The following is a 12,323-nucleotide window of genomic DNA, read 5'->3' as shown; positions in this document are numbered from 1 at the left end:
ATTTTTCTTTATTTAATATATGATTTTGTAATTGATCATCAAAATTTCATTTTCATCCTTACCATTTTGACATAAAAGGAATTTGTTTTATCTTATTTCCTAAAAAGACATGCCAAAGGTTTTGGTACAAAGAATGGGGTCGAGAATTGGAAATTTTATAGAAAGAAATAAATTAGTAAATCTTGAGAATCTAAGAAAATAGTTAGCAAATATAATCCGCAAATATAATCCACAAATATAGATAAAGAATTAGAAAGTGAGAGATGGAAGGAAAGGAGGGTTAGGCCCACAAGATGGAAAGTGGTTGGATGGTGGATCTTTGATGTTATTAAAATTAATAAAACCAATGTGAAACAGAGAATTACAACTTAGAACAGAAAGACGAGGGAAGGGGTGGGTAGGCGCGCATTGGGAGACGAGAGAAGGAAGACGACAGACGTGGCGTTTTAATTAGACAGAGAGACTCACAGAGAGGATAACAATTACTTTTAATTTACCTCATTTTACATTTCTCTAACCATTGTCTTTAAATCTCGCAAATTAGAGATTACTACCACCTTATGTTCTAATCTCCTCCACCTCTCTCTCTCCCCTTCTCTCTCTCAAGGGTTCTTGTTTTCTCCTTGAATCGATCTGTCTATTGGTTGATTGGTACGTTTTCTCAAATTTTTTTCTTCTATTTCATGGATTGTTGTTGATATTGGTGGATTAATGGGTTGTAGTTCGATTAGTAATTTTGTTATGAAATTGTGTTTGATGATTCATGATTGGGAGGAGGGGGTGACAGGGGACTTTGTTTGACTCATCTAGGGTTTGTTCTTCGCCTATATTTTGTTGGGTTGTGATGGTGGTGGTAGGGATCTTTATTTGTGCGTTTTGATTTTTGTGCCTGTTTTATTTGTTTTTCTCCATAGATTGCTTTGTTTATTTCCAAATTTTGTTGGTCGGAAGTATGGGTAAATTGTCAATGAAAATAATGTGACTCGCACTGCTCCAAATTTTGTAAAGGAGTGGATTTGATGGTCATGAAAAACACTTTTGTGGTTTTTTTTTTTTTTTTAAATCAGGTTTTGGATGTATGGTGTATTGGTGATTGTAAGCTGATGAATGTGGATGTTACTCATGCATCCATGTATAGTTTCTTAGTCTTGAGTTTGGACGCTTCAAAGCCTCTTTGATAATTTTCTTATCTTTTCTACTATAAATTTAGATCCTTTACGCTTGAGATAGCTAATGGAGGATGCCAATTTTCATGGTATATGATGGTTTTGAAGATCCATGGTTTAAAAATTATGCGTTTAATAGTGATGCATTTGAATTGACAAGAAATGTATTGGGAATTTTTGCAGTTTAGGATTCAATATATTTTGTTTCAATCAACTTTTGGTCTGATTTGGGGTTTCTATTCCACACCTTTTCTCTTAGAGGATGCATTTTATGGAGACCCCTTCCTTTTGCTATACCATGGGGCATTTGGAAGAAAAGGATCAACATGATCTTTGAGGGGATGGAGTTTGTTCCCCAATATGTCATTACATCCATCAAAGGTCTTATGTTATAATGAATGTCTCTACGCGAGGATTTCACAAATAGCTTATTTGAGAACATAGTCTTCATATGGGAGTCTTAGGTTTAGTTGGAAGCATAGTCACCAAAGACACCAACTTTTTCAAAAAGTCATGTTTAAATCACAGTTTTATAGGTTGTCTATTAAATTGCAAAATTTTGAAAAAATTGCGTTTTAAACAAACTTTGCAATTTAATCACGAACATCACGATTTAATTATGAACAACGTGATTTAATCATCCAATTCTTGGATGGTTTTTTCGTAGCTAATTTAATGCTACATGATTATTTTTAGAATTTTAAACCCAAAAGGATGTTTTAACAATTTAATACAAAATTAAAGGGTAATGTTTTAATAAACATTACATTTTCTAAAACTAAAATCGAACTCCAAACTCAGATATCATAACAAAGTCATAATTTTTTTCTTTTATGATTTATTCTTATATTGTTTAAAATAGGATTTGATGATATAAATGATAACTCCCCTTAGTAGAAAAAACTATATTGTTCTAACACTATTTTGAGTTTTTTCAAATTCCCCCCCCCCCCCCTTTTTTTTTTCGATTTTTTTCCTTGTCGACTTATTCCCATACCCTGACTCGGTGACTAGAAGTGTAGTTTGTTTTACCGCGTATCTTTTTAGCTTTTTTCTGTAGCCTTATTTATTCTTCTTGTTAGGTAGAACTCCCCCCTCCTCTTTTTCGATTTTTTTCCTTGCCGACTTATTCTCATACCCTGACTCCGTGACTAGAAGTGTAGTTTGTTTTACCATGTATCTTTTTAGCTTTTTTCTGTAGCCTTATTTATTCTTCTTGTTAGGTAGAACTCCCCCCTCCTCTTTTTCGATTTTTTTCCTTGCCGACTTATTCCCATACCCTGACTCGGTGCTAGAAGTGTAGTTTGTTTTACCAGGTATCTTTTTAGCTTTTTTTTCTGTAGCCTTATTTATTTTTCTTGTTAGGTAGGTCTTTTCCATCACTTGCTAAATTTATCATATATTTTCTTCTTGTTTTTCAATAAAGCTATTGTACATGTTTGAAAGAAATGTTTTATTGGAAATTACTATTGAATTCAAACTCTATTTTGAAGTGGTCGAGGGACTATCTTCTTACTATCACACTTGGATTACAATAGTGGAACTAACTACTTAAGTATTGCTATGTTAGAGGTTGTTGGCTTATTCCTTGGCCTGTTTTATAATATATATGACTGACCTCATTCGTTGCGCTAGACGACTCCACTCGCACATTACACAACACGACTGATGTCTCCCCTACAGCATCCTTGATTTGTGTCGGATCATCTCTTCTAATCTCTTGAGGCTTTGTAGCTTATAGATACACTCCGCTTCTCTATCCATAGTCTGATCAGAAGTGCCATAGCTTTGTATTTGATTTGAATTTCATCCCAATTGCCACTCCTTTTTCTCCTAACTTCACTGATGTGATGGCTTCTCACCCATACCTTCTATTTTGGATTTGAGAACATTCACTTTGAGTTCTGCCAAATCAAGAAAAGGTTTTAAAGCCATTCCTACCTTTTCCAATCGAATTGATACAAACATTTGTTGCTGGTACCCCTATGCTCCCAATTATGAAAGAATCCCTACCAAGGTGATGGATCTTATTGTGGGTGCCCGTGCTTCTACTTGAGGCTCGGGAAATGAAATATGATCTAGTATCATGGGTAATTTCATATCTACAATGATTTTGATTTGACTATTTGTATCACTACTATTTCCCTCTATAGTGACTTATTATTTTGTGAACTGGTCACTAAATCTATTGGTTATAAGAACTTGTATTAATGTGTGTGGAAACTAATTTTCGGCTAGCCTACATTTCAAACATTAGGGGGAAAAAAAATCATAGAAGAGTAGTACCAAAATATTGTGTAATTGAATTTGGCCCTATCAAAGATAAAATAGAATCTAAAGGTGCCACCTCAGTAAGGTGGTAAAGTCTTGTGTGAGATAGTTCCATATACGTTTTTCCCTAATCAGTAGTCCTTCCACATACTTCCCAAGTAAGTCGACCTCCAAATTTATCTCTATCCAACTTTCTCCAAAAGGATAAAGGCCTTCTACTAAGTGAAAGAACCCATCATGAAATTAATGTACTTCTCTTAAAAAACCTAGTCTCATCCACATATAAACCATTGTTTATATTCCCCATGGAATCTAGGTTACAACTGGGACAACATGTTCGCTTGGAGGGGTGGTTGGCAGTAAGATGGTGGCTTTGGGGGTCCATTCTCATGTTTTTAAGAGCATTATTCTCATCGTATAGACAAGTTGGTTAGAGCTCATTTCAGTTACCTTTTTATGATGTCATTTTCCCCCATTTTCTTAAAGATTTATTCAAAATATTGATGTTATTCTTTTTGGTTTTTTGGTTTTTTTTTACATATTTCCATAAAATATGCCATAATATTTTCATTTTTTTGAAAATGAAATGTTTTGTTTTCATTCAATGAAAAATTTGAAGAATGATAAGTCCTCCCTTAGTTCCCTAGACAGATATAGATAGGATACCTGATTAGGTCTATCTATGTAACAATTATGTTATTCATCTACACATACACAAAAAATTCTTTCTTGAAAAATAATCAAGCATAAAAATCAAGATTCAGTGGAATTTCTTCGATGAGCAATACATTTTGACCCAAACATTTTTTCTCGAAAAATTATTCTAAAAATATCACTCTAGTTTTATAAATAGCAAAATTTGAGTAGCAGTAGTCACCGTAGTGGGAAAGAAATATGAATTTCAATTTTGGTATGGGACATGTGCCTATCCTTGGTTTAGCAAATGTCAAGAAGAGATAATGACATATTGAAAGCTTTGACATAGGAGGAATATCACTCAAGATGTACTAGGTAGAACTATGGAGGCAATGGAGAGTAGCCTCTTTTTGAAGAAACATATGCACCTTGGAGGCAATGAGAAAGGTGTTGAGTAACCCCAAGGGGTTGGCCTGGTGGCAAGCCAAGCCTCGATAAGCTCCTCAGGAAGAGTAGGTCTTCAAAACCCCACGAAGATATGAATTTCTTGGGGCCACCCTCCAGGGTCCAATGGACCCTTGACTCAACCCATTGCACATAGGACTTTCTGAGGGGGCGGTGCGTGTGACCGTAGGATTAGTCCCACCGGAAGGGTGGGGATACCCACGGTATCAAAAAAAAAAGGTGTTAATTATTTGGAATGCATTTTGGACACTATTTAATTTTTTGGAATTGTGGACAAGTTCTTCAATAAATTATACTTTATTTATGGAAGAAAATGACACTTTTTAAGGTTTTTGTAGTTCCACCAAAACTCCCCACAAGATATGAAGCACCATAGATTTGCAATTTGGATTGCAGAAATCCCCAACTAGGTTTCATGATTTATATGATTCAATTTCAATGTATACAAATTGTAGAAGCACCTAGTCTTTGCCCTATTTTCCTTATTACTAATGGAACTTTGTTGTTTCTTGGATATGTAATATTTACATATCCTTGTTTAAGTAATGGGTTATCATTTATGGCATCACATTTGTTCCACCATTTTGTCATTGGATGCACATGGAGTTACACTTCAATTAAAATGTCTATACTAATTGGGCACCTGATTCTTGCTTGAAACATGTCCTTTTTACCTTGTTGTAGTAAAAAAGAGCTACAAGCTTTTGATTTTTCAAAGCTTCAAGGAGTTTGTTTTGTACAAAATGCTTCCAATCTTTGAAGGTCTATCATTAATGGGGGAGATGACCCTGATTAGATTGTTAAGACGTGTTTATAGTTGTTCCCAGGTCCTACGTTAAAACCCCCTTGAACCAACTTCCCTAATCACTAACCTTTTACCTATATAGAAAAAAGTTGTTGGGTTGAGGCTTGTATTGTGATGATAATGTTTCCAATCTCACTTGCCTAAAAAAATATGGTGATTCCAATCTTTCCATCCCACTTATTCAAATCTTCATTCCATTTTTCCTATAAAAAAATGTCTCAATTCTATTTTAAAATGTTTCACAAAGCATACCGAACATTTCAGTACACACAAACACAATCTTTTACTGAAATTCAAATGTTTTGATGTGTTTCCCCAAACATATTGAAATAATACTATCTAAACCATTTAACGAACTTTATGAATCTAAGGTTCATTTAGTCAAATAAAAGACTTTTATGGCATTATATATGCATCAAATACAATGTTTCAATCTTTCTATATTTATTTATGAATAAAAACTAAGGCTAATGATTGGAACTGAATGTTCGGAACATATGGACTGTTTCTTTTTGGAAAAACTGTAAGAATGGAATGATGTGATATTTTAATTGTGTGTTTGTGTGTGTGTGTATCTTATATTGGTGTTCAAAATTACATGTCACTCTCCTAAGTTTGCATGCTGATTTACGGTACAAGACTAAATGCCTTCTTTTATACGCAGATTGCATGATTTGGGGGTTTGCTGGAAAATTGTTGTACGTGAACATCACTTGTGGTCGTATATTCCTTGGCACCTTTTATAACATTTTCAAGGGAAAAAACCAAATTAGCCCTAATGCAAGGGCAAAAGAGTATTGTTGATTCGTTCCCTGACACATTTGACCATGGATCCAGTACTAGTAACTCTGGTGTGAATCAACAACTTCTTTGGAATGATATGCTAGATGCAGTGGACAACCGATTACCCAACTTTTTACAATCTTCTGTTGATGCAAATTCTGTTACTTGCGATGGGAGGAACTTGAGTGGTTTGAATTTAGGTGAACCCAGGTCTAGCGAGAACAGAAGGACCCAGATCACCCATGATGAAAGGCGATATGGAAGGACCAACCTTTCTTTGGGAAGTGTTAATGTAAGCCTCAATAGCAACCAAGTCACCAATGGGCCATTATTTTTGCAAAATTCCAGTTCTGATGATATCAGTCGAAACGTAGGTTTAGGCAAAAGAAAGGCCCCCGAAGAAGTTTCTGGACAATTGTCTTTAGGAGGAAGCTCAAGTTGCTTCCGTGCCGTTCCTTCTCGCTATAATGCTTCTAGTAGCTCAAGCATATCTACCCCAACAGATAATCCTCTCACTATTAATTCTCCACAGTTGAACTCACAAATTGGAGTTAACAGTCTTGATTCAAATGTAGAAAGCTCCGAGAGAAATTTGCGTAGGAGAATGAATCCTGCACATCAACAAGATTCCGCTCCATCTAATCCATCATTGATGCATCAATCATCTTCTAGACTTATCTCATTTGACCATTTATTGGATTTGAGGCCGCCTGCTACTAATACAACTTCTTTGAGTCAATCTCACATAACACATATTCCAGGTTTGCAACAAAATGTAAACCCTTTCTCTTGGTATGAGGCTTCGAATTCAAGGGTTGGTAGTTCATCAAGTTCTGTCATTCCTGGAGTGAGAACTGTGTCACTAGAGGAAGAACATGCAAGAAGCTTGTCAAGGAATATTTCAGACCATCCCATGTCTTTGCCAGCAATTGCAGCTAGAAATTTGACACCAGATCGAACACATTGGAATTTAGCCAATAATGGAAATATAGGGATATATAGTAATGTTGCTTCTAATTCTCGAATTGGCTCTAGTTCAGTGGTTCTTCAATCCGCTGCTCCTACCTGGATACCTCAGCACAATTCTCCCATTCAGCAGCCGCAAAGGTTGTCAGAAGCTGTTCGTCGATCATTGTTCACCGAGCTTGGGGGACCAAATAGTAATTTCCCTCTATCACGTTCGGGTCCTGCCATCTCACAAGAGATGGTTTTTTCACCTCCAATTGGTCACCATGTGCATCATCATCAGCATTATGCCAGGTCAGCACTCTGGACGGACAGACAAGGTGTCAATGGTCTTGGAGTTCCCTTGTCATTTAGGAATGTGCCCTCTGCCATTGAAGGGAGAAGCAGGCTACTATCTGAGGTTTGTTCTTGATATGGAAATTTTGCTAAAACTTACTGATTTTTGTGGAAATGTTAAGTTATGTCTCCCATAGTAGCATCCAAGTAACTTTCTCTGAAGGTTACCTATTGTGTTTCTAGTTGAATACCTTACAAGTACTTTCAGCATTATAATTATATTATTTTTAAACATAATACTTCATGGAGCTTGTAGAAGAGTCCTACTAGCCTTACTAACTTAGTAAGATTTCAATTCTTACTTAGGGTCGTTGAGCTCACCTTGTGGCATCCAAAAACATGATCCGAGGCCACAGTGTTGTAGAGGACAAAATTATATCAACTTTAAATTATTTTTTTTTTCCAAAAAGATATTATTTTTTTATCATAGTATTTTAATTTTAAATTTGGGAGTTCCGTGGAAGTTCATTAGCCATCCATTTTCAAAACCTTGGAAATAAAGACTTATAATCTTCCTACGTAAGGAAAGTGTTTTTATTGTAGAAAGCAATGAGAAGAAACCAAGAAACAAAGCAAATGAAAAATAACAAAAGACTAAATAAGATAGAGTGTCCACTGCAATGAAATACAAATGACAAATGACAGACTAAATGAGATAGAGTTGGGTGAAGGAGAGGAATAGGTTGAAACTAAGCTCTTAGAGCTATTTATACTTCACGTTGAAACTAATCTTAACCAGTTTTGACAAACATTCAATCGGGATGATAATTTTGTTTTTTCTCTTTAGCAGATTCGCAATGTCTTGGACTTCATTCGTAGGGGTTCAGGCTTGAGGTTTGAGGTCAGATTTTAAATTTTATCATGTTATGTGTATATTATTCTCATATTCGATGCTTGATCTTATTATTACAACTATTTACAAGCTCCATATTTGAGTTGGTTACAACACAACTATTAGGGGTAGATTTATCAAGTGTAGATTAGATTCACTGTACCACTGTTGGTGTATTTCATCACAATCTAGATTGGATTGGATTAGGATGAACCAAATCAGAAGCATATGGTTGTAGGATTTTATTAATACAAACACTATTCACAAGAAGGATATCTGGACTCTTGTGTTCATCTATATAAACCCTTCAACATATGCAGTGACTTGTTATCAATAAATAGTTTCTACCCCACCCTATCCTCTTGTCTCTTTTTTTTTGGCAGCAAATATAACATTAAAAATTCTCTTTCCTATAAGTACAGGATACATACGGTAAGATAACTAATTATGTAATCCCTTATTATCCTAAGTAATTACTATATTTCAAATGATTCAAAATATAGTATGGAGTCCAGGAATCCTATTTTCCGAGCTTTTCTGAATGGTATTCCATGTCAGTGTCCAACTTCGATACCTGTACCTCTATCCATGCAATATAGGTTATTCATCTGCCTAAATTTCCTCTTATATCTATGGTGGAGCATTTTGGGCATAATTCCTTCCTTTTAAATTCCTGAGACCATCTTGATTTATTGGTGGAGAATTTGGTAATGCAATTTACTGGCAGCATGATTTGATTTTCTGGTTATACATATTGGCAAACTCCTTGTCATTTTGATCCTCAATTCCTAGTCCTTGTGAGTTGGAGAGGGATGTTGAGGATCAATATTTTATAAGTGTACATGATAAAGAAACCCTATATCATTTTTGGTGTATTTTATACAATCTAGATTGATGTCAATTAGACTAGAGTTAATTTGGAATTTTTGGTGTTCTACAATTGGAAGTCATGTATATAAAGTATAAACCCTTTGTTTACAACAATGAAGTACTTAATAACTTGTAGAGTGGAAACCAAACTCATTTCAGTTCACTTCAATTTTATTTTATTCTTTTTAAATTCATTGTGGTGCTGAAAGGCTAGTCAATGTTCAATGTTGGTAGACTTGTAGGCTGTCCTCTATATTTCTTGTTTATTAGCACTAGTCTATTACGTTTTGCATATTTTGCTGGACTATTGCCATGCGTGACTAGCTAAATAGATGATATCCAATGACTTTTTTTTTATATATTTTGTGAGAACTTGTTACACATGATTTCTGCTTAATGGAAAATTGTTTAAAATCTTGTTTTTTTTCCTCCTGAAAAATGTTGCTTGGCTGACCCAATGAACATCAAACATCAGTGCCAAATTTATGAAATATGAACTACCATTATTCCCAGATCTCTAAGCCTTTACAGAGAAAATTTTCGTCATGGAAGTGAAGGTACCTTAAGGACCCATTAACCAACCACAAACCTCTGTTACGCATTCTAGACCACTTCCATGCCATAAAAGAGAATCGTCGCTGAAAGTCAATTTGCCTTTACTGGCTTTCAGTCTTGTTTGTTTTGGACTGCAAAACTAGGAAGGCAGAGAGACTTGGATGGTGAAAAGATATGAATTTGGAACAGAGAGATGGTTGAAAAAGGTTTTTCAAGTGAATTATTAAGATTTACTATAGCTTATTTTTCTTTTTAAAAGACTTTCAATCTTTTAAATAAAGAACTGTTTAGCATAGTGCACACTAAAATGACATTTTAACTAATCCTTTAGAATGGCAATGCAAACAACCCCTAATCTTTTGTTGTTCGCGGCTGGAAAGATGGTTCTTCATCTTTTCTGATCTTCCTCTAGATCTGAAATTTTAACTTTGAGTGGTGATTTTATGTCAGGATGTTTTTATTCTCGACCAATCAATACTTTTAGGGGTGAGGGAGTTGCATGATAGGCACAGAGGCATGCGTCTTGATGTTGATAACATGACTTATGAGGTAAAAAAGTTTATCGGCACTCAATTTCCTATCATTATGTACTGAAATATTTGTTGTCGGAAGTCTAAACAACACTGAACCTGGGATTCAGGAACTATTGGCATTGGAGGAGCGCATAGGAGATGTAAGCACCGGGTTGAATGAGGATGCCATTCTTAATTGCTTGAAGCAGCGAAAATATTGCTCCATCGGACTAGGAACTCCTTCCGAAGTTGAGCCATGCTGTATCTGTCAGGTTAGTTCCACTTAGAGCTACTTTTAACAGCTTAGACCAGCCATGCATCTGTTCAAACCATGGTTTTAAATCTGGCTTTGACGTCTCATCTCGTTCATGGACGAGACGAAGTTGTCTCTGACAAGATAAACTATTTAATGTGCTTTATAATCATTTATATATGTAAATAATTATATTCTTTTTTTTATAAAGTAAGGTTGATTAGAAGACGTTTAATCATGAAATCATATTATATTTAGATAATATGTATTGAAATTCAAAAAACAATATATATATATATAAAATAAAAATACACAAAATCCCAGTCAATGACGTCTCATCTCCTTCATGGACGAAACCAAGTTGTATCGGACAAGATAAACTATTTAATTTGCTTTATAATCATTTATATATGTAAATAATTATATTCTTTTTTTTTACAAAGTAAGGTTGATTAGAAGACATTTAATCATGAAATCATATTATATTTATATAATATGTATTGAAATTCAAAAAACAATATATATATATATATATATATATATATATATAAAATAAAAAATACACAAAATCCCAGTCAAAATCTCGTCTGAATCATCTCGTGAGATTCCTCAGGCTTGAGATGCCTTATCTATCCATCTTGTTGATGGACGGGGCAAGTCATCTCGGTATCGGAGGAGATTTGAAACCATGGTTCAAACTATTTATTTACCTTTATTGAACCTTTATTATTGCAGGAGGAATATGTTGATGGGGAAGACATTGGGGCGCTGGGTTGTGGACATGACTTCCATACCGGCTGCATCAAACAATGGCTAATGCAGAAGAATGTGTGCCCCATTTGTAAAATGGCAGCATTTGTTACTTGAGAGAGAGAGAGAGTCTCTCATTGACTTTGGGTCTCACTTGTTTCAGATTTAAGATCAATTGGGCGAGCCCAGAGTCAGCTTATTACATCCAAAACCTCGATAGACTATTTTATTTTTTTGTTTTTGGTTTTTCTTTGAGTATGAAGCCAGTTTCTCATGACAGCAGTTGAGGAATCCAAAAGTGGCTTTAGAACATGATGAGGCGCCAGAAACAATGGGGTTCTTCGTACTGTCTTAAAGCTATCTTTTTATTTAGTCGCGGGAAATTTCCGCTTATTTGGTCGTCACCGATTGCTCATTGAGGTCTGGTGGAAAATACATAAGACAAGAAAAGGGAGAGAGGTATGATAATATATGAGAAATGGTGAACTCAAAATATATTATAAACATTCTATATGGTTGAGATATAATTGATGTTTGAACTTTTTTCTGATTGATGGTTTTTGTTACATTGATTTGAGGAATGGTTTTTTTCCTTTAGAGTATAAGCTTTACTATAATAAGTTGAAGTCTTTCAATTCTTGGGTAGATTGGTCTTGAGTTTGACCCATACACCCAGTTGGTTTATCTATCAGAGATATGTATGGTTATGGTTTATCTACATTTGGATTCATACCATGGTTACAAAACTAGTCCGAGACTGAGATCGCCCAAGTGGTCTTGATATCAGGCATGGATGAGATGGATGGACAAATCAATTTTTCGGACGAGATTTAAAATCTCATGTTCATTTTTCTGAGTTTTGAACAAGACGTCTCAAACGTATTGATAAACTCATCCGAGACATCTTGGTATTTGGCATGAATGAGATGCAAAATTGACTTTTAAAACCATGATTCAAACCAATTTGTGGTTCAAATTGGGTACCCCACTTATCATATTATACATATGTATATGGGTGGCATTGGGAGATTCCAAAAAAGTGCCTAACATTGTGCCAAACATTTTTCAAAACATGGATTAGAAGTTTTAGAATTTGCTGGTTTTTTGTGAGGATGATCTCTAT

General features: G+C 35.0%; 1 protein-coding gene across 1 annotated transcript; it reads left to right on the top strand.

The window, feature by feature from the left end:
• Positions 1-304: 304 nt before the first annotated feature.
• On the top strand, positions 305-11,750 carry LOC147404820 (putative E3 ubiquitin-protein ligase RHG1A). The gene is made up of 6 exons (XM_086440901.1): positions 305-651; positions 6,008-7,492; positions 8,219-8,269; positions 10,136-10,234; positions 10,326-10,469; positions 11,186-11,750. The coding sequence occupies exons 2-6, from the start codon at positions 6,122-6,124 to the stop codon at positions 11,315-11,317; spliced, it is 1,797 nt and encodes a 598-aa protein (XP_086297027.1). The 5' UTR covers positions 305-651; positions 6,008-6,121; the 3' UTR covers positions 11,318-11,750.
• Positions 11,751-12,323: the final 573 nt, after the last annotated feature.

The sequence above is a fragment of the Akebia trifoliata genome, chromosome 4, assembly GCF_017979445.1.
Source record: "Akebia trifoliata isolate Shusen 1 chromosome 4, ASM1797944v1, whole genome shotgun sequence".
Classification (NCBI taxonomy): Eukaryota; Viridiplantae; Streptophyta; class Magnoliopsida; order Ranunculales; family Lardizabalaceae; genus Akebia; species Akebia trifoliata.
The sequence above is the reverse complement of the archived record's forward strand: the minus strand, read 5'-3'. Positions and strand labels throughout refer to the sequence as shown.

Coding starts and splice junctions, on each gene's coding strand:
- LOC147404820 (XM_086440901.1), top strand. CDS start 6,122: ATGCAAGGGCAAAAGAGTATTGTTGATTCGTTCCCTGACACATTTGAC. Junction 7,493..8,218: donor GAAGCAGGCTACTATCTGAG/GTTTGTTCTTGA, acceptor TCTCTTTAGCAG/ATTCGCAATGTCTTGGACTT. Junction 10,235..10,325: donor TTGATAACATGACTTATGAG/GTAAAAAAGTTT, acceptor CCTGGGATTCAG/GAACTATTGGCATTGGAGGA.